This window comes from Trachypithecus francoisi, unplaced genomic scaffold (genome assembly GCF_009764315.1).
Source record: "Trachypithecus francoisi isolate TF-2019V2 unplaced genomic scaffold, Tfra_2.0 Lachesis_group3, whole genome shotgun sequence".
NCBI lineage: Eukaryota > Metazoa > Chordata > Mammalia > Primates > Cercopithecidae > Trachypithecus > Trachypithecus francoisi.
The window spans coordinates 111798772-111825542 of NW_022681468.1; the positions used below are offsets into that span (position 1 = coordinate 111798772).

The 26771-nt window shown below is 40.0% G+C and overlaps 1 protein-coding gene across 2 annotated transcripts; it reads left to right on the forward strand.

The window, feature by feature from the left end:
* The first annotated feature begins 302 nt into the window (after positions 1 to 302).
* TSPAN3 (tetraspanin 3) lies at positions 303 to 25990 on the forward strand. Of its 2 annotated transcripts, none has more exons than XM_033189304.1 (7): positions 303 to 639; positions 15510 to 15701; positions 15903 to 15977; positions 17811 to 17912; positions 19165 to 19317; positions 19626 to 19709; positions 25088 to 25990. In XM_033189304.1, the coding sequence occupies exons 1-7, from the start codon at positions 577 to 579 to the stop codon at positions 25178 to 25180; spliced, it is 762 nt and encodes a 253-aa protein (XP_033045195.1). In that variant the 5' UTR covers positions 303 to 576; the 3' UTR covers positions 25181 to 25990. The 2 variants fall into 2 exon arrangements, with proteins under 2 accessions (XP_033045195.1, XP_033045196.1); XM_033189305.1 differs by lacking the exon at positions 303 to 639 and having other exon boundaries at positions 15532 to 15595; positions 15628 to 15701.
* Positions 25991 to 26771: the final 781 nt, after the last annotated feature.

Below are 26771 nucleotides of genomic sequence, written 5' to 3' on the forward strand. Positions count from 1 at the left end.
TGTTCTTTGCACTTCTCACCAACAGTGCTGCCAACATTTTAACCCCATCAGGAGAATCTCTGGTCAGGGAGAGGTTAGTGTCTCCAACCTTCCTAGGGGAGAATGGGCTAGGTAGAAAGATAGCACTCAGAGGGCTCTGAATCACTCAGAATCATCTGTAAGGGTGGCATAGTAAACGTAAGTCATAGGAGGAGAGTGGGTTTGGTCCACCAGAACCTCCCCACGGAGCATCTGCATCCAAGGGCGGCCAGAGGCCAAGAAAAGGGGCTGAGGCCTTGGGTCCTTTAAGAGGCGTGGCCTCACTGCAGCCTCCGCAGAGGTGATTGGCTGAAGCGGCCGGCCGTGGGGGGCGGGACTCGGTTGCCAGGGAGCGGCGCGGGAGCTGTGAGGGGACTGCGGCGGCTGCGCGGAGGAGTGAGGCGCTAGCTGGGGTCGGGGCTGCGCGACGGCGCAGGGGCTGCGGGGAGCGCCGCGCAGGCCGTGCAGTTCCGAGCGAGAAGGCGCCGCCGCCATTGCCGCTCTCTCGGTGAGCGCAGCCCCGCTCTCCGGGCCGGGCCTTCGCTGGCCACTGGCGCCATGGGCCAGTGCGGCATCACCTCCTCCAAGACCGTGCTGGTCTTTCTCAACCTCATCTTCTGGGTGAGCGGGGCCGGGCAGGGCAAGGGTCCGGCGGCGGGGCCGGGCGAGGCTGCGGCGAAGGCGCCTGTGGGCTCCGAGCCGGGCCTGGGCCTGGGCGGGCGCGCAGGGGCCTCGCTTGGGCCCTCAGGCGGCTGAGGCGAGGGGAGGACCGGATTTGAGGCCGCTTCGCGAGGTCCCTGCCGGACCAAGCCGGGAGCCCAGGCGCGGAGGACGGCGAGGGGAGGCCCTCGGGGACTCCACGGCCTCCAGCCGGCGCCTTCGCCCTCGGCCCACGCGGGCTGGCTCCGTGCCAGGAGCCCACGTCTCGCCCTGGAGTCGCCGGCTGGACCGAGAGCGCTCATTGCAGACTTTAACAGGACGTCAGGCTCGAAATAGGATCTTCCCCAGAGGCTCAGGTTACGCGCTCTTTGTCGGGGCCCCGCAGAGGAGTGGCCGTCCCGAGGCGGGCAGATCCGCGGGGACGCCGCGGAGTCGGGGCGAGGGTTCCACTTAACGCCCTTTGTGTGTGGGGAACCGGCTGGCTGTCACCAGCCTAGAAAATGAAGGGTTTCAACTCGAGGAGCTAAATAATCCATTGAGCAAGAACGTCGGTTTGTTTTGGTCATGGGGGTGACCAAACCGTGAGATTATAAGCCTTGTTTAAATATATGATGGAGATGACACAAGATTTTGAAAGTGATTAGTTCACTTTCAATAAAAGGTGGCTTATGAATTTTTAGGGGATACGCCCTCGGAGAAAGGAATGTTTATAACGATGTCATCTTAGTTTGGGTCCTTATCTCACCAGGGACTTTTATAGTAACCTATGTTGTTCCTATCCGTCTCTCCACCCTCCAGCCCATCTGGACTTTGCACCCGGATAAATCTTTTAAAACGTTTCTTCTATCACATCACTTGATCTAAAAATAAGGAAAACAGAAGCTTCAGCGGTAGAGTAAGGTTCAGCTCCTTCCCCCGGTCTTGCAGCTGAAGTCCTCAGTCTGATCCCAAATCACCTTGCCCCTCTGAACTCGTCATTTCTTTAAACACTTGAGTGCCCTGGACAGATTGCTCTGTCCACAGTCGCCAAAGCACTCCTTGAACATTCCCGTTAACCATACTCTGTGCCTCTTCCTCCTCCCAGTTATCACTGGTCCCCATTCAGCTCCCTCCCACGCATACGCACACCTGTTCTGGAAATAATCTTTCCTCTTCCCCCGAACCCCCAACAAGGGATAAAACAGCTGTCTCATAGAAGGATGGTTATATATTTAAAAGCACTTACTATACACTTGTATTGCCAGAGCCCATCAGGGCATTTGTGTGTGAAGACAAGAGTCCTAACTGGGAGGTAGTACCTGTTCGCAACCACCCAGGCAACACTGGGATTTCCGTGGTTTTTTCTTTTCCAATTAGAGCAGTCTTTCTTATACTTTGAGTTACAGGCTTATTTATTTATTTATTTATTTTATTTTTTCAGTTTCTTGAGTTTATTGTGCAGAATGAAATGCACATGTAGAACCAGTTCCATTAGCAAAAGTCGTATCAGTCTCTTCCTTGAAGATGTGGCATGATTTGTGAATCTGACCATTATAAGGGCATCTTTTGCTAATTTAATACGTATCTATAGACCTACTGCTACTTAATGCATCCATAACATTTTTTATTCCATAAAGAGAAATATCTTCTACAATGATTGAGTCATTAACTTATAGCATCTCGTTGTAAACCAGGAGTCAGCAGTCTCTGGCCCAAGAGCACAAAACGGTTAGCTACCTGTTTTTCTACAACCTGAGAGCTGAGAATAGTATTTACATTTCTAAATGACTGGAAAAGAAATGAAAAGAAGAATACTGTTTCTTGGCATGTAGAAATTATATGACGTTCTCCTACCATTTGACCCAGCAATCCCACTACTGGGTACATACCCAAAGGAATGTAAATCATTCTATTATAAAGACACATGCAGGCATATATTCACTGCAGCACCATTCACAACAGCAAAAACATGGAGCCAACCCAAATGGCCATCAATGGTAGACTGGACAAAGAAAATGTGGCACATATACACCATGGGACACCACGCAGCCACAAAAAAAAGAATGAGATCATGTCCTTTGCAGGGACATGGATGGAGCAGGAAGCCATCGTCCTCAGCAAACTAATGCAGAAACAGAAAACCAAGCACCGTGTGTTCTTATTTATTTATTTATTTATTTAGTAGAGTTACAGGCTTTTTTAAAAGGAAAAATAATTTTCAGGGGTCCCCAAATGAGAAACACTTTGTTAGCTAGTAAGCTACCTAAGAGGCAAAGATGTGGCTCTGTACTCTTTACTATTCCTTGTGAATTTATGGCCATAACTATTTGATTTTGAAGAATATTAGGTGAATTTTAGGTTATTCAAGCTCAGGGACTGGAATTGTTCGTGTCACAAAATATTGGAACTATAGTAACCATTTTCTTTAAATTAGATTTTTATTTACTCAAATATCAGTTCTAAGTGATTCCTCTGAATCTCTGGATATTGTGTAAGTATATGTACTATTATTCCAGTGAAGAAAGTTATTTTGAACTTCTGTGGTGCTTTTTATGGTGGGTTATTGCCAAGACTGAAGTGGTAATGTTTAGTAAAAATATCCTTTGTCTTGGTTAGTAGGGTAGTAAAGTTTTTGTGAGTTGTGTTAAGGAAGTTAAGCAGATACACTGGGGGCACATGTAGCACAGTGCTACGTAACTAATGAGGAAACAACATTAGGTATGTCTCCCAAGAAAGTATTAGTTTATGGACTAACTGTGGGAATCTGATGATGATGGGTGATGGCAACTAACATTTGAGTTACTACACCCCAGGCACTGTGCTAAACACTTTACATGGTGTATCCTCACAGCTTTCCCGTCTAGCAGGGAATATTATGTATATTTTAGAGGAGAACATTAAGTTGACTGAGCTAAGCACACCCAAGGTGTGGTACAGCCTGCGTTCAAACCCAGGTGGTCCCATACTCTAGAGACTGTGGTGTTAGGACAAAGTGTGATTTCAAAAGATTTGTAAAGAGAAGAAACTTGTTAGAATCACTTCTCTAAAGCATGCCGATTTTAACATTGCTAAAATTAGAAACTACCAGAATTTATGTGACACTTTGTTTTCTTTTGAATTAAGTCATTATGAGGAAGTACATTTAAAAATGTTAAAAGGTTCTTCCTGGGAGTTTGTAATGCATTCTTCAGTTTTAATAAATGTATTCGTATATAGTGGCCCCTCCCTCCTTTTAATGCCTTGAGATATATAAATGGAAGAATAAACATACTCTCCACAGAGCATATCAAATGTTTACCTAGGTTCTCTTGGGCAACTGTAGGCAATAAAAACTATGTTGCACTGGCTCTTAACCGTCAGATGGTAATGGCTGATTGTTAATAAGGGTCAAAGTTTAATTGCTTTGGCAAGACCTTTAAACTACACTTTCTTATGTCTTGATATCCTGATTCAGCTGTCAGTTTGTTCATTGAGCTGTGACATGGAGATAGATATATACCTGAAATACTCAGGCTATAAATTATCTGACAGCTAAAATCGTTACTGTTGATTTGGTGTAGATAGTTTGGAACAATGCTGTAATAATGTTACTGTGGAAAGGCACAAACCGAAAGCGGAAACAATCATTTCTAAAATCCTGAAATTTGTCTTAATGGAAATAGGGAACTTCTGCTATGGTTAGAATGTTTGTCCTTTCTAAAATTCATGTTGAAACTGAATTCCCAGAACGTGGCCGTATTGAGAAGTGGGGCCTTTAAGGGGTGATTGGGTCATGAGGGCTCTACCCTCATGAATGGATTAATCCATTCATGGATTAATGGATTATTGGGTTTTCATGGGAATGGGGCTGGTGGCTTTATAAGAAGAGGCAGAGAGACCTGAGCCAGCATGCTCAGCCCCCTCACCATGTGTGATGTCCTGGGCCACCTCAGGACTCTGCAGAAGGCCCTGACCAGATATGGCCCCTTGACCTTGAACTTCTCAGCCTCCATTTATGTAAAAAAATTCTTAAATTACCCAGTTTCAGGTATTCTGTTCTAAGTAACAGAAAACAGTTCAAGACAGTTTCTCACCAAATTCTAGAATATTAGGATTTGTAGCTTGAAAGATAATCTTGGACAAGTGAAAGGATGTACAACTTGTATCAACTTGGATCTCTGTTTTTATGGAGTGATAAGGCTTTAAATGTAAGTGTATTCATGCTGGACCCATGAGGATTTATTGAAGAAGGTTAGAAATGTTTGTTTGAGGTAAATGACTAAATTTTAAAGGCTTTTTTTTTTTTTTTTTTTTGAGATGAAGTCTCACTCTGTCGCCCAGGCTGGAGTGCAGTGGCATGATCTCGGCTGACTGCAACCTCCCTCTCCTGGGTTCGAGCGATCTACCTGCCTCAGACTCCTGAGTAGCTGGGACTACAGGCGTGCGCCACCATGCCCGGCTAATTTTTGTATTTTTTTAATAGAGACAGGGTTTCACCATATTGGCCAGGCTGGTCTCAAACTCCTCACCTCGTGATCTGCCTGCCTTGGCCTCCCAAAATGCTAGAATTACAGGCATGAGCCACCGCACCCAGCCAAGGCTATTGTATTAAATAGTCATTAGCCTATTCTGTAAACTGTACCTTTGTACCAAGGTCAGACAGGATTTTTAATTTGGTAAGTCATTTAATTTGACCAAAGAGGGCTTGTCTAAAACAAGTTTAAATCAGTACTTCCTACCATTAAGTTTTTATTCTGGTAAATTAATTGATTATTTAATCGAGTCCTATGTTATACAAATTACTTTTTTTTAAAACCCTATTAGAAAAACTAATTGGCTAATACCTATTTTGCTCATATTTATTTTAGGCATTACAGGGACTGGAACAGAAAACTTTGTCCATGCTTATAGAACTTATAATCTTAAATATCTATTTAGGTTGCTGCTTTTCGTCTGAGAGGTGATAGTATAACACTGTAGAGACACCTGTAGAATGGGGGAAGTACCACAAAAAAGTCACATACCTTTTAAATAAATGCCTTTAGAAATAGCTTTGGAAAATGCACCTTCAGTAACCATCATTCATTCATATGAAGTACTTTATACATATAAATTGTGTTTGAAAGCCATATGTAACCTTTAAAACTTATCCTGCCTTTAAAAATAAAACTTGTCAGCCGGGCACGGTGGCTCACGCTTGTGATCCCAGCGCTTTGGGAGGCCGAGGCAGGCGGATCACGAGGTCAGGAGATTGAGACCATCCTAGCTAACATGGTGAAACCTCGTCTCTACTAAAAATACAAAAAATTAGCCGGGCATGGTGGCACGCACCTGTAGTCCCAGCTACTTGGGAGACTGAGGCAGGAGAATGGCATGAACCTGGGAGGCGGAGCTTGCAGTGAGCCAAGATCGAGCCACTACACTCCAGCATGGGCAAAGAGCCTCCATCTCAAAAAATAAATAAATAAATAAAACTTATCACAACTTATGTCTGTGAATGTATATAATTAAGGAAAATTTGCTTTGCTAAACAAATATAACACTAATGTTTGAGCACCTACTTTGTGCTTATATTGTTGATAAATGATGAAAAGACAGTGAAAAATCCGTATTCTTATAGAACTTACTTTCCGGTGAAACAAGACACACAAAAATAAAGAAGAAAAATGATCAGAGAGATGTGTTATGCAGAGAATTAAAGGGTGATGTGATAAAGTGATTGGGTGGTGCTTTATGTTGGCAAAAAAATCTAGAGTATAAGAATTTGCTGACTTGGGTAATTTGGAAGAGATTGGGAGGATTCAAAACTGAAGGAACAGGCTATAGACTAAGGCAAAAGTATACTTGGTATGTTCAGATTACTAAGAGGTTTATACCATCATGCTTTTGTTTAAAAAATACAACATTATAATGAGGTATTTCAAGTGTGGTTCTCCCTTGTCACAAATCTTGTACATACTTTGTGTTTTCCAGCATATCCTACACTTTTTCGAGGTGGTAATATGATACTTTTAAACTGGAACCTGCATCTGATATCCTGTAATTTGTTTCTCTACTTCCTGTATTTCTCCTATTATGAATGACTGCTCTGACAAAGAATATGTTATGGGACACACCTTCAGCTAACTTTGCTTTTTCATAGTTGTTTTCAATTCACTAGAAGAAAATCTAACTTGTCAGGAAGCAAGTACATAATAGGAAGTGTATGTGTCTTAGTTTGTCTTCAACAGTTAAGAAAATGAATGTCTCCACTCTTACTACATTCTTACTCACCTGTCCACTGACCAAAAGCCTTGTCAAGGTCCTGAGTAATCATTTAGAACTTGGAATCAGCAGGGGCGCTCTCTCTAGTTGCAGTTTAAGGAATGGATTATTAGGTTTCTAGGATATTTATCATGCTTTTAAATAATTTAATGAATTTTATTCCATAAGATCTAATTCAGGTTAGGCTTGTTTGATTTTTTTTCAGAAAATGTATTCCATAAAGTTTGTACTTAGACCAAACAGGTGTATTAAGAATCATTCATGAGTAAATGCATATTGAATATCTACCCTTGACCTGTTTTTGAGAAATAGAGTAAACACAGTCCCTGTAGTTTGACAGCTAATGGGGAGAGAGGGTAGACTTTTCATCTAATTAAATGTCTATGTGCACCTTTCCCCCAGAAATCTTACTCATGGCTGGTCTCAAGTAAGTCTTTATTGAAAAATGTTAACGTATCTTCTTCCTCTTCCTTCTCCTCACTGTCTTCCTTTTAGTAGTTAGGCAGAGTTAATAGATAAGAAAAATTATCTGCATTTATGTGTTGTTTTTAATCTACTGAAGGGGTTCTAGAATAAATGTTGACATTTTGTAACTTATATTGTTGCTACTGGTTAAACACATAATCCAAGCATGGATGAACTCCAGCATTACAAAGCTTAAGCACCTCAGGCTCCTATGATGTTGTAGGGGACTCTTTTTACAGTTAGAGTAGGGTGGGGTAACAGAGGGTCTCAGAGAAAATAAATATTTACATTTCATGCTTCTCAGATAACCTCTGGAGCCCTACCATGTGGAAACAGCCAATTTCCATGCTGTTAACAATAATTTGGCAATGGCAATTGGTTAATCTCCAGTTTCTTTGCCACCCGAACTTTTGAGTTGTTCAGCCAGTAGATATTGGATTAAATAGAACAACTTTGTTAAGCTGGATTAATAATGATTATGAAAAACCAAATAGAGAAAAGGTGAAAATAAGGCAGAATTGAGGAGCATGACCTTTGGCATATCATCAGAGTAATAGCAGTAAAAATAATTAAAATATTTCTTATTTAAGAATAATGGCATCCCAGCACTTTGGGAGGCCGAGGCGGGCGGATCACGAGGTCAGGGGATCGAGACCATCCTGGCTAACACGGTGAAACCCCGTCTCTACTAAAAAATACAAAAAACTAGCCAGGCGAGGTGGCAGGCGCCTGTAGTCCCAGCTACTCCGGAGGCTGAGGCAGGAGAATGGCGTGAACCTGGGAGGCAGAGCTTGCAGTGAGCTGAGATCCGGCCACTGCACTCCAGCCTGGGCGACAGAGTGAGACTCCATCTCAAAAAAAAAAAAAAAAAAATAATGGCAATAATAATCGTGATGTTGATGGTAACAGTGGCTTGTCAGAACTTTAAACTCTTAGCCAGGCGTGGTGGCACATGCCTGTAATCCTAGCTACAAGTAAGACTGAGATGAGAGGATCCCCTGAGTGAAGGAGTCTGAGGCCAGCCTGGGCAACATGGTGACACCCTGTCTCAAAAAAAATAAATAAATAAAATAATTTTCTCATTACTATAGTGGTGAGTTAAAAAAAACATAAAACATTACAACCCAATTTAAGTAGGACTTAAAAAAAAAACTTGTCTCCTTGAAAAGTAATATGAGAAAAGGAACATAATGTACATTGAAAGAATTGTGTTAGATAATCAGAAAACATGTACAGGATGAGTCAAAGCCACACAGACCTGAGAAAAGTGATAAGTGGGAGAGATTGGCAGAGGTGCCTAAAATATTTAGGATGTAAGAGGTGTCTGTGTTTGGTTAGTTAAGGACACATCCAGGAATTAATTCATTGGTGAGAGAACAGCAAAGCCTCAATTTCAGACATAATTTTAACTATTATTCTAATTATGCAACTAATATATTTTAAAGAAGACACTAAAAAGTATTTTAAAAAGCAAACTGATATCACCCATAGTTCTACCACCCAGAGACAACCAATATTAGCATTTTGGTTTGTTTCTAATATGTGGTATATGTGTTTTTTCCCGATCACACCACAATTATATTATTAAACGATGCTTTAAGAAAATTTCAGGGCTGAATGCAAACACACCTCTGAATACCTGGGCTTTTTAATTTTCATTTTTGCAGCCACAATTTTGTTATAACATCTCGATTAATTACCTTTTATACAAATCTGTGTTTCTGACTAACTTTCTTAAGGATAGATTCCTGTAAGTGGAATAAGTAGGTATCAATGCTGAGGCAGATATGTATTGACAGATTGCTTTCCAAAGAGATGATTCTCTATTAGTTTGTGTTCCTGCCTGTCTGAGGGCCTTCTCTCTGCACCCTCACATATCTTTGAATACTCCTTAACTTTACTGTTGATCAATTATTAGGTAGAAAATGATATTATTTAATAGCTTCAGAAATTCTTGGTAAGAGTAGCTTTAATTTCTGAAAGAGGATTTGGAGTCTTTGGAATGGCCTTTTTGTTTTCCTTGAGAATTGGTAGGAGAGTAAATGATACATACTGGTAGTGGACTTACATAAGAAGTAGTTGTATTTAGTGCCGTAAACTATTCTGTCGGATTAAGTTGGAGGTGAAAGAAAGCCTGGTTGAATTAGAGAGTATACATTACGGCAAGTAGAATGCTAAAGGATTTAAGATGATTTTAAGATACTTGTAATAGCATAAGGGTGGAGTCTGGGGAAGCTTTCAGAAATCCACTGTATGGAATTACCAATGATTCTTCCCAGGAGAGAAAAGAGGTATATGGAAAATAATAGGACAGTATAGGAAACTCTGGATTAAATGTTAAAAAGGCATATGCATAAGATGGATTCCTGCCTGTTTTTTCCCTTTGCTTTTAAGACCTGGTTTCTTACGAAGTCTAGAGTACAACAATTTTTGCTCAGTCTTTTACTTCTTGATTTTTTTTCTTTCTCTCAACACTCCAGTCACTTCTACTTTACTAATTGATTCTTTGGCAAAAATCGCTCTAAAGGAGCAGTTCACATAGGCAAGCAAGAATTTGTCAGGCACTGTGCTTTTAGGTGAATAAAGTCCAGATGGTGCCTTGTCTTTACATTGTCTTCATTCTTGCCAGTTGTAGACGTGAACCATCATCAAAGTCTACTACATACCACTGCAAGAAACTCGCTTCTATTCCTTGCTTCAGCTTCGCCCAAAATGTCCTGTGGGATGCTTTCACCTTCACATTTCTAAATCTCCATATAGGTATACTTTTGGCAACAGAGCTACTTTATCTCCCCACTTGTAGCAAATCTGTTTCATTTTTATTATTGCCACATTCCAATGGCAAGTTACACTGTGGTTGATGAAAATGAAGGAATTTAAGAGTTTTACAGATTGTAACTTTTTTTTTTTTTTTAAGAGACCGCGTTTTGCTCTTGTTGCCCAGGCTGGAGTGCAGTGGTGCGATCTCGGCTCACTGCAACCTCCACCTCCCGGGTTCAAGTGATTCTCCTGCCTCAGCCTTCCTGAGTAGCTGGGATTACAGGCATGTGCCACCATGCCCAGCTAATTTTGTATTTTTAGTAGAGACGGGGTTTTTCCTTGTTGGTCAGGCTGGTCTCGAACTCCCGACCTCAGATGATCTGCCAGCTTGGCCTCCCAAAGTGCTGGGATTACAGGTGTGAGCCACTGCGCCCGGCCCAGATTTTAACATTTTAACCTACTTTTCTCTTTCATAGAATATTTGAAAATTACCTCCCCCCTAAAAGAAATAGTTTCTTAGCTATGGAAAAAGCAATCTCGTATAAGAATGAAATTTCTTTAAGAGATTTCACATTTGCGCATATGTAGAGGAAGGGTAAAAGCATAAAATGAAGTATCATACTTTTGGAACTCATAAACTTGCAAAATTTTATAACAAGATGGCTTTATTTTTTAGAGAAACAGCTCAGTGGAAAAGCATTGGCTCTCCTAAAGTTTTAAAATTTTGTGACTTAATTTAGAGGATAGGCTTATTAAAAGATAAAGAATGGTTTTTAAAAATTACTCTTTCTGTAATTTCAGACCTCAGCCTGTTGCCTAAATTTCCTTTCACTTCTTTGTAAAAAGGATGAATATTTTTAGTATACTGTCCTGGCACAAATCCTCCTTATAGGCTCAGATTTTCTCAGTGGTGACTAAAGCAGTTCAGCTGCTTCCAAGTTCTACATTTCATCTCCTCTTCTGTTGCGCCTACCTCCTCCCCACACCCCTCCTTTGCAGCTGCTTTATTGGCAAAGCTCAGATCCTTTGATAGATCTCAATCCCGTCATGGCCCTTCAAAAGAAGAATTTAAGCTCACCTTTTATATAGCTTTTCTGATAGCCACAATTTCTGCATTAAAAATCTGAGGGACTACAAAGTCCCTATGCATGCTAGTTAGGAATTTCTTAGGACCTCTCTTCCGTTTACCATACTGTTTCCCATGTTCTTTTGAGTGTTTTTCATATTGATGGTTGGATATCATTACAGCAGTTACTTTTGGCTGTTTTTAGGTCTTCAGCCACTACTGGGATACCTCTTCTGTATTTTCAGAGTAACCAGTGTCATTTCATAATTGTTTATTATACAGCTTAAGATATAAGCACCATATACATATTTCAGTAAAAGCAAAATTTGAAGCTGTTTTCAATTTAGGAAACACATCCTCTATTTATAAGCAATTTGATGTGTATAGTTTCATATCAGCAATCAGTGCAGTTTTCCTTTTTGGTGTGTGCAACTAGTAAGTTCCTTTCACTGTATGTTGCCAAATTGAGCTTTGTTATGTTCTCATCTCGTTGTGTGACTTGGATGTTGACTGGTTGCAGCCTGGAAGCAAAAAAAACTGTTCTAGAGTCTATCAGAAAAGAAGAGGCAGCTTTACAAATGGCATCTCCCCACAGCCCTCCATTGCATTTGTTGTACGTCTGGTTGTCTCTGTTGGTTTTTCTGCTTTCTTGTAGTCTCAGTTTCAGATGAGTGCCTCTTTCAGTGGGGAGTGACAGTGGCAGCAGAGGAAACGTTTCCCTTGGCCCATCTCCAAGCAGCACTAAGTGTGCGTCTCATAGGAACCTCTTTAGATTGAAAACTCATCATTTTATGTCTAAAATGCAAGTAGTTCATCAGCGAACTATGCTTCAGGTTAATTAAGTACATATGTCCTCCAGTTTTCTCTTATTTTCATTCAGATGTACACAGGCTAAAACTAGCGAAGTTTCGGTAAGTGTACCGAAGGCTCAGGAATGGAATTCATTTTGACTCAAGCCTTGTGAGAAATAAATACTGCCTTTTAAAGTAAAAAAAGCTGTAACATTAAAGGATAGAGAAATGCCTAGTGAAAACAAATAATAAAATTTGATTAATTTACACTTTGGATTGCTTCTAATTTAGCTTGAGGACTGATACTATTTAGCAAAATGTGTGTGTGTACATGTGTGTGAATATATATCACACAAGTAGTCAATAAAAGGGGGTATTTGGTAAGAGTGTTAAGTAGTTGACATACTTCTGTAATAAATGCACCCAAATTAAAATAAGCTATTTCTCTTCTTCCCCCCGCCAACTTTTGCGCTCACCTTCATTCTCTAGTACTATGCCCCAAAAGCAAATATGTCAGTGAACTCTGAGAACCTTTGAACAGGCAGTTTGCTGTAAGTACAGCATTTATATTTATGACAGATATTTATGATATATTAATATATTCCAGATGTAATGGCCATCAGAATTCAGCAAGCTGGATTAAGTTGCCAAATGTTTGAATAGTGAACTAAAAGCTATAAGCATTGAACTGAAGAGAAACCAGATACAAACAAATACAAATATAAACCAAGGCAAATACAAACCAAAGCTTATGATAGAGTTGGGAGGGTGATTTCAAGGGAAAGGGGTAAGATGAGGTGTACTCAGTACATTTTAACTGATACCTGCTGTCTGCCAAGCACCGTTCTAGATGATACAAGGGTGAAGGACAGATGGGTACAATTTGTGCTCTCAAGGTGTGTTGAGACAGGTATAGCTGTAATTGCAACCGTTTTGATAAATATTCTGTTAGAACCATGCACTGGGAGATGTGTGTGTCCACCAAGGGCAGCTGATCCAGCCTGAAATGGTCAAGAATGGCTTCCAAAAGGAAGAGGTAGCATTTAAGCTTCATCTTAATGAGCGACAAGGAGTTCCCAGGCATTTGAAGAGAGCATTCTAGAGAGAACAGCAGAGGCAAAGAAATGAAAGAATATGTGGTCCATTTCGGTATAACAGTTCTATATTGTTCATGGTTCACAAGGGGTAATGAGATCTGAGGCTGAAAAGGAGGAACAGCTTGGTTCATCAGGGTCTCACTTGCCTCATCCTGATTTTAAGTAAGGCTGTGCCTTGGTCTGTTCTTTTTTTTGTTTTGTTTTGGTTTTTTTTTTTTTTTTAAAGACGGAGTCTCGCTCTGTCACCCAGGCTGGAGTGCAGTGGCATGATCTCGGCTCACTGCAAGCTCCGCCTCCTGGATTCACGCCATTCTCCTGCCTCAGCCTCCCGAGTAGCTGGGACTACAGGCACCCGCCACCACGCCCGGCTAATTTTTTGTATTTTTAGTAGAAATGGGGTTTCACCGTGTTAGCCAGGATGGTCTCGATCTCCTGACCTCGTGATCCGCCCGTCTCGGCCTTCCAAAGTGCTGGGATTACATGGTTTGTGTTTTTAATAAAAATAACCCTGGTAGTATAAAGAATGTATTAAGATGTAGGGAGAGTCAATAAATAAGATTTAGGGGGATAAGGCCCAAATTAAGACAGAAGCACTGCAGTGGGGTTGAAGAGGAGTTGAAGTATTCAAATAATGTTTTGGAAGTAAACTTGAAGTTTTGTGATTGATGGGCTATAGAGGTGGGGCAAGGAAAGTTAATCCTCAGATGTTTGACCGGAAAAATTAGATGTCTGGTACCTTTTGCTATGATAGGAATGTAAGGGAAGATTAGATGGGCTGGGCAGGAAGGCAGAAAGGGTTTGAGACAGGTTGAGAATGGCGTGTCTCTGGAACTTGCAGATGGAAATGTGTAGGTCTGAGATGATAGCTCAGGTAGTGAGCTACAATGACTAATGAAGCCATAGCTGCTGTAGCCCACAGAGAGCCCAGAGAATGACTAAAGAATAAGGCTGAAGACAGAACCCTGGAGATCACTAACATCTCAGAGTCCGTGAAGAGAATGAAAAAGTGAGCAGCTGGGGAAGTAGGAAGAAAACCAGCAGTGGGGCCTCTTGGAAGCCAGAGGAAGAGAGTTTTAAAATGATGTTTTTTAAAATTGCCTTCATTATTCTAGTTGTCTTCTTACTTAAAAAGTTCATGTTACATTTTAAAAAATCAAGTTACTTTCCCAAATTTACATACATGGAGTCTTTTTCTTCCTCATCTGACAGTGATCCTAATGGCCTAGTGTAAGAAAATATACTGATGATCCCCAAGCTTACTGAATTTCATAAACTTAAATGAGCTGGGTTTTCAGGTTCAGAGAAGTTAATGATATTTCCGGTATCATTGTGGCAGCTGTTTCTAGTTTGAAGATGATTTAGATATTAAATTTAAAAGGATGATGAAATACTTCTTGTGAAAGTTTCAAAGTACTCTATAAATGATAACTCATTTTTATACAAATGATAACCAAATGTTTTAACACTTACTCTGACACTGCATTTGCTTGTTTGCATATAAGCCAGTGGCATTGGGCTGTCAGCACAGAGTTGGTACCCAAAGATAGCAAAATTGACAATAGCAGAGAAAGTAAGACTCTGCAGCTGGAGAATGAAGCCTGGAGAAGCAGCTGAAATAAGGCACACCTATCGCATGCCTTTGTGTGTTCACTTTCCCTTTTAATACCTTGTTACTCAAAGTGTGCTCCAAGAAGAAGCTGCACCAGCATCACCTGGGAACTTGTTAGAAATGCAGACTCTCAGGGTCCTCCCCAGATCTCCTGAATCAATCTGCATGTTATTCAGATCCTCAGGCAATTCCTATATACTTGAAAGGTTGAGAACCACCATTCTAAAGAATTAATAGAGGGCTTGTAATGTTCTTTAATGACTGAGCCCTCTAGCTTTGTCATTTCACTGTCTCTTGGACAGCAAGATGTTTGGAAGTGGGGTGCGCATCATGCTCACTAGTTGGTTTATTTTCTTTTCCCTGAGGTGGGGTAGATAGCGATTAGAAGTGCAGATTCTGGAGTCAGATTGCCTGAGTTCAGATCCAAGCTGTGTCATGTCTACCACATTTCCCCACTTATTGAGGGTAACTGCAGTGAGCAAGGATCCCCCTGCCACCATACTGATCCGTATTGGATGTGGAATTGAGCTACAGTAAGCCTTTAGGGATGTGTAGGTGTGTGTCATCATCATTTTTTGGTTATGGTTTCTTGGTCCTAGCTGAACTATCAATTATTGAAAAGTAGGTGAAGTGTAGATAACTTTTTAACTTTATCTAGTATAGAAATGCTCTGAATAAGGAATCATAGAAGACTTTTCAGCTTCACTGAAAAAAGTCTATAACAGTTACGGTAACTCTCATTAAATTATACCATACTAAGCAATAATAGGAAATTTTTACCAGCAGTGCTTAGAGACCAGTACTGACTTTGTTTTCTACAGGGGGCAGCTGGCATTTTATGCTATGTGGGAGCCTATGTCTTCATCACTTACGATGACTATGACCACTTCTTTGAAGATGTGTACACGCTCATCCCTGCTGTAGTGATCATAGCTGTAGGAGCCCTGCTTTTCATCATTGGGCTAATTGGCTGCTGTGCCACAATCCGGGAAAGTCGCTGTGGACTTGCCACGGTAAGATGTGTTGTCAGAACACACGGGAGTATTTAGTCTACACTACTCTATTCTTGAACCTGAGACTCTTTGGCTCTTACAGTTGGAACAGAGTTAGCATTTAAACTTCTAGCAATTATCTCTGATAAGTTTTTTTAATCAAGAGTGTATTTAAAGTTATTTTTTCATTTGTATATAATTTTAAACAATGTTTTCTTACAGTTTGTCATCATCCTGCTCTTGGTTTTTGTCACAGAAGTTGTTGTAGTGGTTTTGGGATATGTTTACAGAGCGAAGGTATGTTGTCTACTGTAATTCACATAATGCCTTAAAAGGTGGTTTAAGTGTTTCAAGTAAAATAGAACACATTCATTTTATCAGAGTAAACATTTTCTTTTGCCTTACTTGTTTAATCTGTATTTTAAATATCTAAAGTTAATTGCCAAATATTTACATCTCAAGATTCCTCACCACATTTAATATAGCAGAGTATTATATATGTATTGTTCTTGATTTTAGGTATTTATAGCTGCAAATGAATAATTAGCTGAGAAGTTTGTTCAGATTTCCTCAGCACATAGATTGCCTATATGGGGGGAGGCATAATTTTCTGATTTCTGCTTTAGAAGAACCAAACTCAGGATTTCGTTTTCCATTGTCTCTTTAAAAAATGCCTTGGTCCTGAACATAGAAAAAGATGTTGTGAGTTGTGATCCCACCTTCCACCGCTGTCCTGAGGAATAAGGGGTCCTGCCAACTTAGAACACCAAGGCAGCTGGTGCCAGCACTCCTTTCTTGCCCTTCATTTTTTTTAGTCATTTCACCATTCCTTCCTTTCTATTTTGCCTGATTTTGCTGTCTACCTCTAGTACCACTTAAGGCTAAATAGGCTGCTTTAAATTAATTAATATGGGCATAATTTTAGAGCCATGGTAAAGACATAATAGACTCATTCTCATTATAACTTAATGGTTTTAAGTCAAGGACATAATATGCCAAGTTAATTTTCAGATCATTGATATGTAAGGTACTGTAAAGCTGTGCAAAAAAAATGCAGTGGATTATTCCCTACCTATGATCTGGTTATCAATTTTATCGACTTATTTTATTACTGTTGTAATTACTAGATAAGTCCAGTCCTCAGAGGGGCAAGGAGGATCTGGTACAAGCAAACTTTACTAAATGATACTTGCTTGCCATTTTAGTAATTGGCAGCAATAAGCTATGCAGTTTGTTTCCTGTCTCCTTTTTGCAATACATGGAACAGCAGCTTTTTCATTAAGTGCCACTTCTAAGGACTGATTTTTTGTTTTGTTTTGTTTTGTTTTGTTTTTTTTGAGGCGGAGTCTCGCTCTGTTGCCCGGACTGGAGTGCAGTGGCCAGATCTCAGCTCACTGCAAGCTCCGCCTCCCGGGTTTATGCCATTCTCCTGCCTCAGCCTCCCGAGTAGCTGGGACTACAGGCGCCTGCCACCTCGCCCGGCTAGTTTTTGTATTTTTAGTAGAGACGGGGTTTCACCGTGTTAGCCAGGATGGTCTCGATCTCCTGACCTCGTGATCCGCCCGTCTCGGCCTCCCAAAGTGCTGGGATTACAGGCTTGAGCCACCGCGCCCGGCCAGGACTGATGTTTTTAAACCTGATTACTTTTGCACATTTAGCCAACTCTAAACATAGAATAAATAAAATGGAAATAATGTTGGCATTTGTCCTAAAAGTATCTTACAGGAGCTTCAGGGTTGTTTTGTTTTACCTCCTTTAGGACAGGAAAATGAGTAGTCTTCTGAGAAACTTATTTGTAAAAGGAAGGCGTCCATTTATAATTTAGGACATCTATCCCAGGCCTCAACTTTTCTCCCTTTTGAATACATTGTTAGCCTGCCATTTTGCACACAGTCTTCTCTTTGAATGCTTTAATCTATGTGGTATATGTCTGAATTTTTACCTGTCACTTTTCTCCCTCCTGCCTTCATCTATATATGAAGATGAAGGCAGGAATGGAGAAAACATTACAAGAAATTCATAGAGATCTGGCAACTTGCAAACATTTCATTTAAGTATTTTAGTAGGAGCCTTGACTAATGTTACTTTTGCTAGTATTTTTGAGGGACTGAATTCTTTGTTCTGATTCAGGTGGAAAATGAGGTTGATCGCAGCATTCAGAAAGTGTATAAGACCTACAATGGAACCAACCCTGATGCTGCTAGCCGGGCTATTGATTATGTACAGAGACAGGTGAGCTTTCTTGAGGCAGATTTGTTTTTGAGGACCAATCACTATTGGATCAACATTAATTGTGATTTCTATGTAAATTAGCCATGTCCCTTCACATCCATGGCTATCCTGATGTGACCAGTATTTTTCCCCAGACTTCACCCTTGAAAAGTTTATTTCATCACCTAGCCAGATAAGAAACACCTTGAACTTTTTTTTATCATCTGACCCCCCTTCCCTGACCCCAGTCTGTACTCTCCCAAAGTACTTAGCCAAAGGGGTGATGATGCAGGAGAGAGGTATGTGTCACAGGAAAGGTGGGAGTCCAGATAGACTCCAGGGGAGGTGGGAGGTCTATATATACTTTTAGAAAACAAGATCAGAAAAGACAACAGACAAACTGTCAAAAAAAAAGTTGTTATGGACAGTTTCATGTACACGAAAGTAGAAAGAATAGTATAATAGATGTTTGCACCCCGACCCTTTCTCAATAATATCAACTTTTTGTCAGTCTTAATTGCCCCCACTTATTTTTTGCTTCATTATGTTAAAGCAAATCTCAAAATTTTTAAGACAAAATATTTTAAATACTTTGTCATTGGAAATAATATTTAACCTGGAACCAGATATTTAACATGTAAGACATGAAGTTTTTCCTTAGTTAGAAACTACCCCTTACAGGCAGTGAACTTTTTTTTTTTTTTTTGAGACGGCAGAATTTCACCCTTGTTGCCTAGGCTAGAGTGCAATGGCATGATCTTGGCTCACTGCAATCTCCACCTCCTGGGTTCAAATGATTCTCCTGCCTCAGCCTCCTGAGTAACGGGGATTACAGGCATGCGCCACCACACCCAGCTAATTTTGTATTTTTCGTAGAGAGAGGATTTCTCCATGTTGGTCTGGCTGGTCTTGAACTTCTGACCTCAGGTGATCTGCCTATCTCGGCCTCCCAAAGTGCTGGGATTACTTGCGTGAGCCACTGCGCCTGGCCTGGCAATGTACTTTTCGTTTGGGGGTTCTGCAGCCACTAGCCATGTCTGGCTGTTTGCATTGAAATTTAAAAGACAGTTTTCTAGTCACACTAGCCACAATTTAAGTGCTCAGTAGAGCTTCGTGTGGCTAGTGGCTACTATATTGGATCATGCAGACTTTCCATTATTATAGAAAGTTATATCAGACATCACTGGTCTAGAGTGGCTTATTTCAAAGCTCTGTAGTACATGGAACTTCAGGTGTTTGGGTTTTGTGAGGAATAATACCTGTTCTCGTCTAGCTGCATTGTTGTGGAATTCACAACTACTCAGACTGGGAAAATACAGATTGGTTCAAAGAAACGAAAAACCAGAGTGTCCCTCTTAGCTGCTGCAGAGAGACTGCCAGCAATTGTAATGGCAGCCTGGCCCACCCTTCTGACCTCTATGCTGAGGTGAGTCTCTTGGCCAAGACTTGAGTCTAGCCTGATTAACCTGTTTTTCACCATGTCTTATTACCATCTGGGACTTCTTTTCTGCCACCTTTTGCTTGTCTTTAATGTCATATTGTTTTATTGTAAATTATAAAATGCGTTGTCTTTTGCTTTAATTACATGTCTGTAAATTATACCAATCATGGAATCTTTTTTCCCCTCTTTTCAGTTTCTGTCATTTTCCTTTCTGTCAGTGGGTAGTAACCTGTGAATCTGCAGCTTTAACTTTTAAAGAAGACTTCTAATGAGGATGACTGTGTTTATTACAGGGGTGTGAGGCTCTAGTTGTGAAGAAGCTACAAGAAATCATGATGCATGTGATCTGGGCTGCACTGGCATTTGCAGCTATTCAGGTAAGCACAGCTTGCCAAGGAGTTCTATCAGAGTGAGTTGGTTCTCTGATGTCAGCCCTGCATGGTTTTAATCCCCATCACAGTGAATCTTTGTGTATTTAGGTAATGTGGAAGTGACTGAGGTACTGGCCTCCGGTTTCCCATTTCTTGTCTATACACCTAGACCCGGAATGGTCTAAAGAAACCAGAAATCTGGATGGGGACGGACTATGTGTTGAGGGAACTCCTTGTCTTACTGTCTTTCTTGATTAGTGAGTGACTTGTTCAAAACGTAAATGAACTGTTGTCATAGTGTATTCTTGGAAGATATTTTAATAGAATGTCACAAAATTTTTAAAAATTATACTTCTTTCTTTCAGTTTGGAATACAAAGCTTTATTCAGTTTTTTTGTATGCTAGTTCTCCCTCTAGTTCTTGTTTCTCTGTCCTCATGGGTTTTATGTATTCATATATCTAAATCAAGAACTGGTACTACAGCACTGGTCTCTTGCAACAACTTTAAAAAATAGAGACAGGGTCTCACTCTGTCACTCAAGCTTGAGTGCAGTGACATGATAATAGCTCACTGTAACTTTGAACTCCTAAGCTCAGGTGATCCTCCTACTTCAACCTTTCGAGTAGCTGGGACTACAAGCCCAGCCCACCATACCCGACTAATTTTTTATTTTTATTTTTATTTATTTTATTTATTTATTTATTTATTTATTTTTGCAGAAATGTGGTCTCATTATGTTGTCCAGGCTGGTCTCAAACTCCTGGCCTCAAGCAGTCCTCCTGTCTTGGCCTCCTAAAGTGCTTATGCTTTCTTTGCTTTTTTTTTTTTTGAGACAGAGTTTTGCTCTTGTTGCCTAGGCTATAGTGCAGTGGTATGATCTTGGCTCACTGCAACCTCTGACTCCTGGGTTCCAGTGATTTTCCTGCCTCAGCTTCCCAAGTAGCTGGGATTACAGTGCCCGCTACCATGCCCAGCTAATTTTTGTATTTTTAGTGGAGATAGATTTTTACTGTGTTAGCCAGGTTGGTCTTGAACTCCTGACCTCAGGTGATCCACTTGCCTCGGCCTCCCAAAGTGCTGGGATTACAGGCGTGAGCCAACGTGCCTAGCCTCAGCTTATGCTTTCTTAAGCCTGAAACTTATTTCAAGAGCTGAAAGAGCTGGGTGTGATGGGTTACATCTATAATCCCAGCACTTCGGGAGACAGAGGCAGTAGGATCCCATGAGGTCAAAAGTTTGAGACCAGCCTGGGCAATGAGACTCCGTTTCTACCAAAAAAATTTTTGTTTTAAAAAACAAAAATGTAGATATCTTTTAATTGTTAGATAAATTGCTTGAATTGCTTGCTCTTTGTATATTTGAATAGAAGCTAGTGTATTTAATGGGAAAGGCGAAAGGATGATTGTTTACTTTGCTGATATTCAGACAGCCCTGAAATGATTCATTAAAAAGTCTACCTCTTTATTTGCCATGGTCTTTGCCCTTCTAAGTATGTACTTTGCAGCTCTGCATAGCAATAATCTGATGATCAGCAGGGATTTATTTCATATTTTGATTATTTATGCAAACACATTCATTTAGCTAAAAATAATGAAATATGAGGAAGGTCTCTTTTCCCAAATAGAATTCTGATCTGTGTATTCTTAATGATTTTATGTTCAGTAATAAAGCCACATGTATTAGCATGCAGCGAAAAAGCTCTGGAACTGTATGGTACTTGTGGTCATGAAATATGCAACATGTATGTAGAAGACTGATAAAAATAATCACTTTAGCTATGTCCCTCATCTAGTTAAGCGGCTTAGCCTGCCAGGTATTTCTTTATTAAATACTTTTCAATAGGGGCTAATAAATATTTTAACTAGTCTCTTAATTTAAATATGACTGCCATACGTGTTTTATACTTAAGTCACCCTGACTTAAGTAAAAGCTGATAAAGCTTGATTTTTTTTAGTTCAGCAAGGCTGCTTAAGTTTAGGGATTCAAAACTTTCACAGACTCAAAACCTAGTGGTTTTGAAAATTTTAAAAACTTGGGTTTTAAGGGGAGAAAATTTATCTGAAATAATAAAAGAGTTTTCCCTAATTGTTTTTAAGAGTACCTGTAAACATTCTAAACTTTTGGTATTCAAAATCTGATAGATTGGTGCCCTGGGTGTGGAAAATCTGAACAAAGGCAGAAATAACTGAAAGATCAGTGAGCTTTTGTACTTGTACACTAATCCTAATATAGAAATTTAGAACTGGAGAGGATGGTTGGAGATTCTCCAGTCTTGGCCCTCTTTGTTTAGGCACAAAATTTAGGGCGAGCAAGGATAGCGTGACATGACCATCACACACACAGTGACAACACTAAAGACCCCTGCCTCTGTTGTACTGTGCCTCCAATTACAAGATTAAATTCCTAAATTTTGTCAGGAAACCTGACAGTTAATTGACACTTTAGCTGGATAAAATAAAGAGGTAAGATGGCAGAGCTGAGTAGTTACAATAGAGATTGATTTTTGTCTTGATTTGGAAAGCTTAAAATATTTATGATATGGCCCTTTAAGAAAATGTTTGGTGACTCTTGCTCTAGTCCATTAAATAATCAAGATTTGGGTAGGACCAAAGTGACCAAGAAAGAAAAACCTGAAAAATACCAATTAATTATTATAACAGGACTTTTGAATATAAAAGAATGAGATTTTAAAATTTTTGATATACCCCTTATTAATTAGCTGGATATTTCACTTCTTTGAGAGTAGCCACTCTCTTAACTCATGATCAATTATGAATTTTATATTTAAAGAGTCTAGTTGTAATAATTGACAAAAATCTAGGTTTTGATTTGTCAAGCTTCTGAGTAACTGCTGTGAGTAAGACTCTCTCTCTACAAAGGCAGTATGGGGAAAATGTTCTAAGTCTTTACTTTGGAGTCTCATGAAGTTGGCATGTCCTCAAGATAGAACAATCAAGAGCAGACTTCGTAGAGAACTGTTTCCCAAGGCCACGTTGCTTTTTTCCTGGTCTATATGCCACATGTGAAGCCAGTGGAGAGGGCCTTTTCCTCCTCCTCCTCCTTAATTACCAGTTATTCATTAAAATGAGTAACTTCCTCCTCCTTCCCCTCACACCCTGGCCAACATTGCAAAATGTTATATAAATGAACTCATATAGTTTGCAACCTTTTGTACCTTCTTAAAAACAAATTAGTGTATTTTGGATATAGATCTGTCTTCTTAATTTCATGTCTGCATAGTATTCCATTTTATAGGCATACTTTAATCAACATTAATGAGCTGTTTATAGCAAAAATTTATAACCATGAAATTATAGTATCAATGTATGAATGAATTTTGATAGGTATTTCCAGTTTTTTCTCAGAAAAGAGTGTTTCTAATGTGCAAAAGTTCTTATTTTTGTATAAGAATGCCTATTTCCCCCTACCACCACCTGCATGGTATATCATAGAACATTTTACTTTGCCAGTCAGTTTTTTAAATCACCACTTGTCATTTTTTTTTGCAATTTTTGCAGTTGCTAGGTGTTATATTTGGGCTAAGTGAAGTTTAGTTCTCATGCCTTGAATATTGCAAGAGAGTATTTCATTGCAAGAAATAATGTTGGAGATAAAATATTTGTGTAATGTTTCTAAGTCTGTTGTTGGGGTATTTCAAAAATCAATGGAATTTCAGTATAGCAGGCCTTTGGAAATGAGCCTGTAATACTTAATGGTGAGGATAAGAAATTATTGTGTAGAGCTTAATGTTCTTAAGCAGACTGATTCCCAAGCATGAGTAGAATTTTATCAAGTTTATTTGTTTCAAAATCAATACGTGTTGATTTCATTGAAATAAACAAATTGGGAAAGAAATACTTATTTCAGATCTCATTTTGAGAATGCTGACTCCTGTAATAGAAGTTAACCAATTGAAAGGAATGTGGGGAGGTGGGGGTGGGAAGAGAGATTTTTTTTTCCCTAGCAAATCAGTCATTTCTGAGCTTAGCATTTTTATTGCTCAATTTAACATTGCCTGGGAACATAATTGCATTTGAGTTTATAGCTGTTCTAACAATGTTTTGATGTACAGAGAACAGAAATGTATTTCTCTAGGAATTAGGTACTTCATCGGTCTAGAATTGACTTAAATTGTTTAGTAAACGTTAAATAATATTCACCTCTTAAGTGTGTTTAAGGTACTTTGCACTAGTAAGCACTCAGCAAATTGTGAAATAGTGAAACTGTTGGGTTTGAGCAGGAAATGTACATCCCGAATGGGCAGAATATAGGTTAATGTGAGGGTAGAAATTGGAGTGGGTGACTTTATACCATGGAGAATTCAGACTGGGGACATCCTTATGTGTATGTTTGTCTCAGTAGTAGTTAGTCTTCCACTTCAAACTTTGAGAGTCTGTTTATGGATTGGGTACATTTTGCAGAAATTAGATTGACCCACATATGTACAAAGGACCCTATCTTTTAAAATCGGATAACTGAGGCTTGTCCCCATCAATGAGAAGTTAGAACAGCAAATTATCTCACAAAAAAATTTATTCTGTGAGAAGGCAGGTCAAAAATTCTAGAATCATTTTCTCTTTAATCCAGCTTAATCCTTTTGCTTATCCAAAATAACATGGCTTGACTTTATTACTACTCCAATATGCTACCACAGAAGGATTAGGACTTATTAAAATAAAATGATGAAGAGTGACCTTTCAAAAATAATATGTATACAATACCACAGAACCATGAATTTCAAAAATGGTAAATGTGAAGGAAACAAAAACCTTCCAACTACATTTTTTTGGCATCAGAATTGGTTTTCCACCATAGGGCTATTCACATACTGAATTTTGTGGATTGTTGTAAAGCCTATTGCTCCAAAAACTGAAGGGCCTGAAAAGACCACCATTAAGCACACACATTCTTGCTCATTCTACTCCCCAGGCCTTTGCTGTCGAGAATGGTAGCCACTAGTCACATGTGTCTACATTTAAATTAATTTAAATAAGATAAAAAGTGCAACTCCTTAGTTGCAGTAACTATTTCAGGTGCTCAGTAGCTACATGAGGCCACATGACAGTGCATATGTGGTATGTCTCCATCGCTGCAGAAAGTTCTTTTGGAGAGCACTCGCTAGACTAGTAGTGGGGATGCCAAATAAGAGAGACTTGATTCCCTGCTGGCTTTACAAAGAGTTCCTGGGAGGGAAGCTGAAGCTTAGGAGTTAGTTCTTTAAAAAATAATGTACTCATAAGAAATTCCTTCTGTCACTGTTGTTATTGCCTTTTTGATGATTTGAAGTCATTGAACTTTGAAACAGCTCTGTTACCAACAAAGAAATACACACCTGCCGTGAGAGGGTTTTCAGCCTTTCTTCCCCATTGTTTTCTTTCAACAGCTGCTGGGCATGCTGTGTGCCTGCATCGTGTTGTGCAGAAGGAGTAGAGATCCTGCTTATGAGCTCCTCATCACTGGTGGAACCTATGCATAGTTGACAACTCAAGCCTGAGCTTTTTGGTCTTGTTCTGATTTGGAAGGTGAATTGAGCAGGTCTGCTGCTGTTGGCCTCCTGAGTTCATTTAGTTAAAGCACATGTACACTGGTGTTGGACAGAGCAGCTTGGCTTTTCATGTGCCCACCTACTTACCTACCTACCTGCAACTTCCTTTTTCCTTGTTCTAGCTGACTCTTCATGCCCCTAAAATTTTAAGTACGATGGTGAACGTTCTAATTTCAGAACCAATCACAAGTCATGTAGTGTGGTAGAATTAAAGGAGGACACGAGCCTGCTTCTGTTACCTCCAAGTGGTAACAGGACTGATGCCGAAACATCACCAGGTCCTTTCAGTCTTCACAGTGGAGAACTCTTGGCCAAAGGTTTTTTGGGGAAGGAGGAGGAAACCAGCTATCTGGCTAAGGTTAACACCAGATGGTGCCCCTCGTCAGTGTCCTTTTAAAAAATATTTACTGTAGTCCAATAAGATAGCAGCTGTACAAAATGACTAAAAAAGATTTTAGAATCATATGATGTATATCTTGGTTCATCTTCAAAATCAGAGACTGATCTTTGAAACTAGTGGTTTTTAATCAAAGCTGGCTTTATAGGAGGAGTATAGTGTATGCACTACTGTTTTAAAAGAATTAGTGTGAGTGTGTTTTTGTATGAATGAGCCCATTCATGGTAAGTCTTAAGCTTGTTGGAAATAATGTACCCATGTAGACTAGCAAAATAGTATGTAGATGTGATCTCAGTTGTAAATAGAAAAATCTAATTCAATAAACTCTGTATCAGCCCCCAACATGTCATTTTTCATTATTTTGGGGATATTTCAGTTCCAGAGCAGCAGTGTCGTGTTTTCTTTGTTGGTGCTGTCTATAGTTCATCGTGATTTGCATGTGTTTTCCTTATAGCTGTTGCCAGATTCTAAAGGCCTTGATATTCAAAAAACCATAAATGCTTTCAGTACAATATATCCTAGAAATATAGAACTCTACTTTGTGCAAGGCACTGGGGATACAGTGGCGATACTGTCCTTGTCTTCAAGGAGTTTGGAGTCCTAGTATAGGAGACATACATAGGAGCAGATAATTTTCAAACGGTGCAGTGGTTGTAGTAATAGAATGGGAGTCCAAAGGGGAGTCCCGGAGAGGTCAGGGGTGACTTCCTGGGGATGTGCAAGCTTGGAGGCTGGATAGGCTTTGTTGAAAGTTGGTACACAAGAGTGTGAAACAAAATTGTGTGTGCAGGGAGCTTAAAATCCAAGGCTGGGGAAAGAAGTTGGAGAAACAAGAAAACCCAGGTCCTCTAGTGTCTTATGGAACATCCTGTGGAGGTGAGACCTGACTTGTAGGTGGAAGCAGCTCTTCAGAGGTTTGATTTGGAAGGTGAACTGAGAAGAAGGTGGTGATGCAAGCTGGCCGTGCTGGAGCCAGGATGAATTGGCGTGACTGGGCTTCAGTTAGGCTGGCGTAGCAGTTGAGAGAGCTTAGCAGTGGGCAGCAGGGCACTGTTGGGGGTGGTAGTGAGCAGTGGATTCTGGCTGTTTGGAGGCAGGACGGTAGTGGAATTCGATCAGTGATTG

Bases quoted from the DNA above. Each gene is read 5' to 3' on its own strand.
- TSPAN3 (XM_033189304.1), top strand. From the start codon at position 577: ATGGGCCAGTGCGGCATCACCTCCTCCAAGACCGTGCTGGTCTTTCTC. The intron at 640-15,509 runs GTGAGCGGGGCC...TGTTTTCTACAG, and splicing joins TTCTCAACCTCATCTTCTGG to GGGGCAGCTGGCATTTTATG. The intron at 19,710-25,087 runs GTAAGCACAGCT...TTCTTTCAACAG, and splicing joins TGGCATTTGCAGCTATTCAG to CTGCTGGGCATGCTGTGTGC.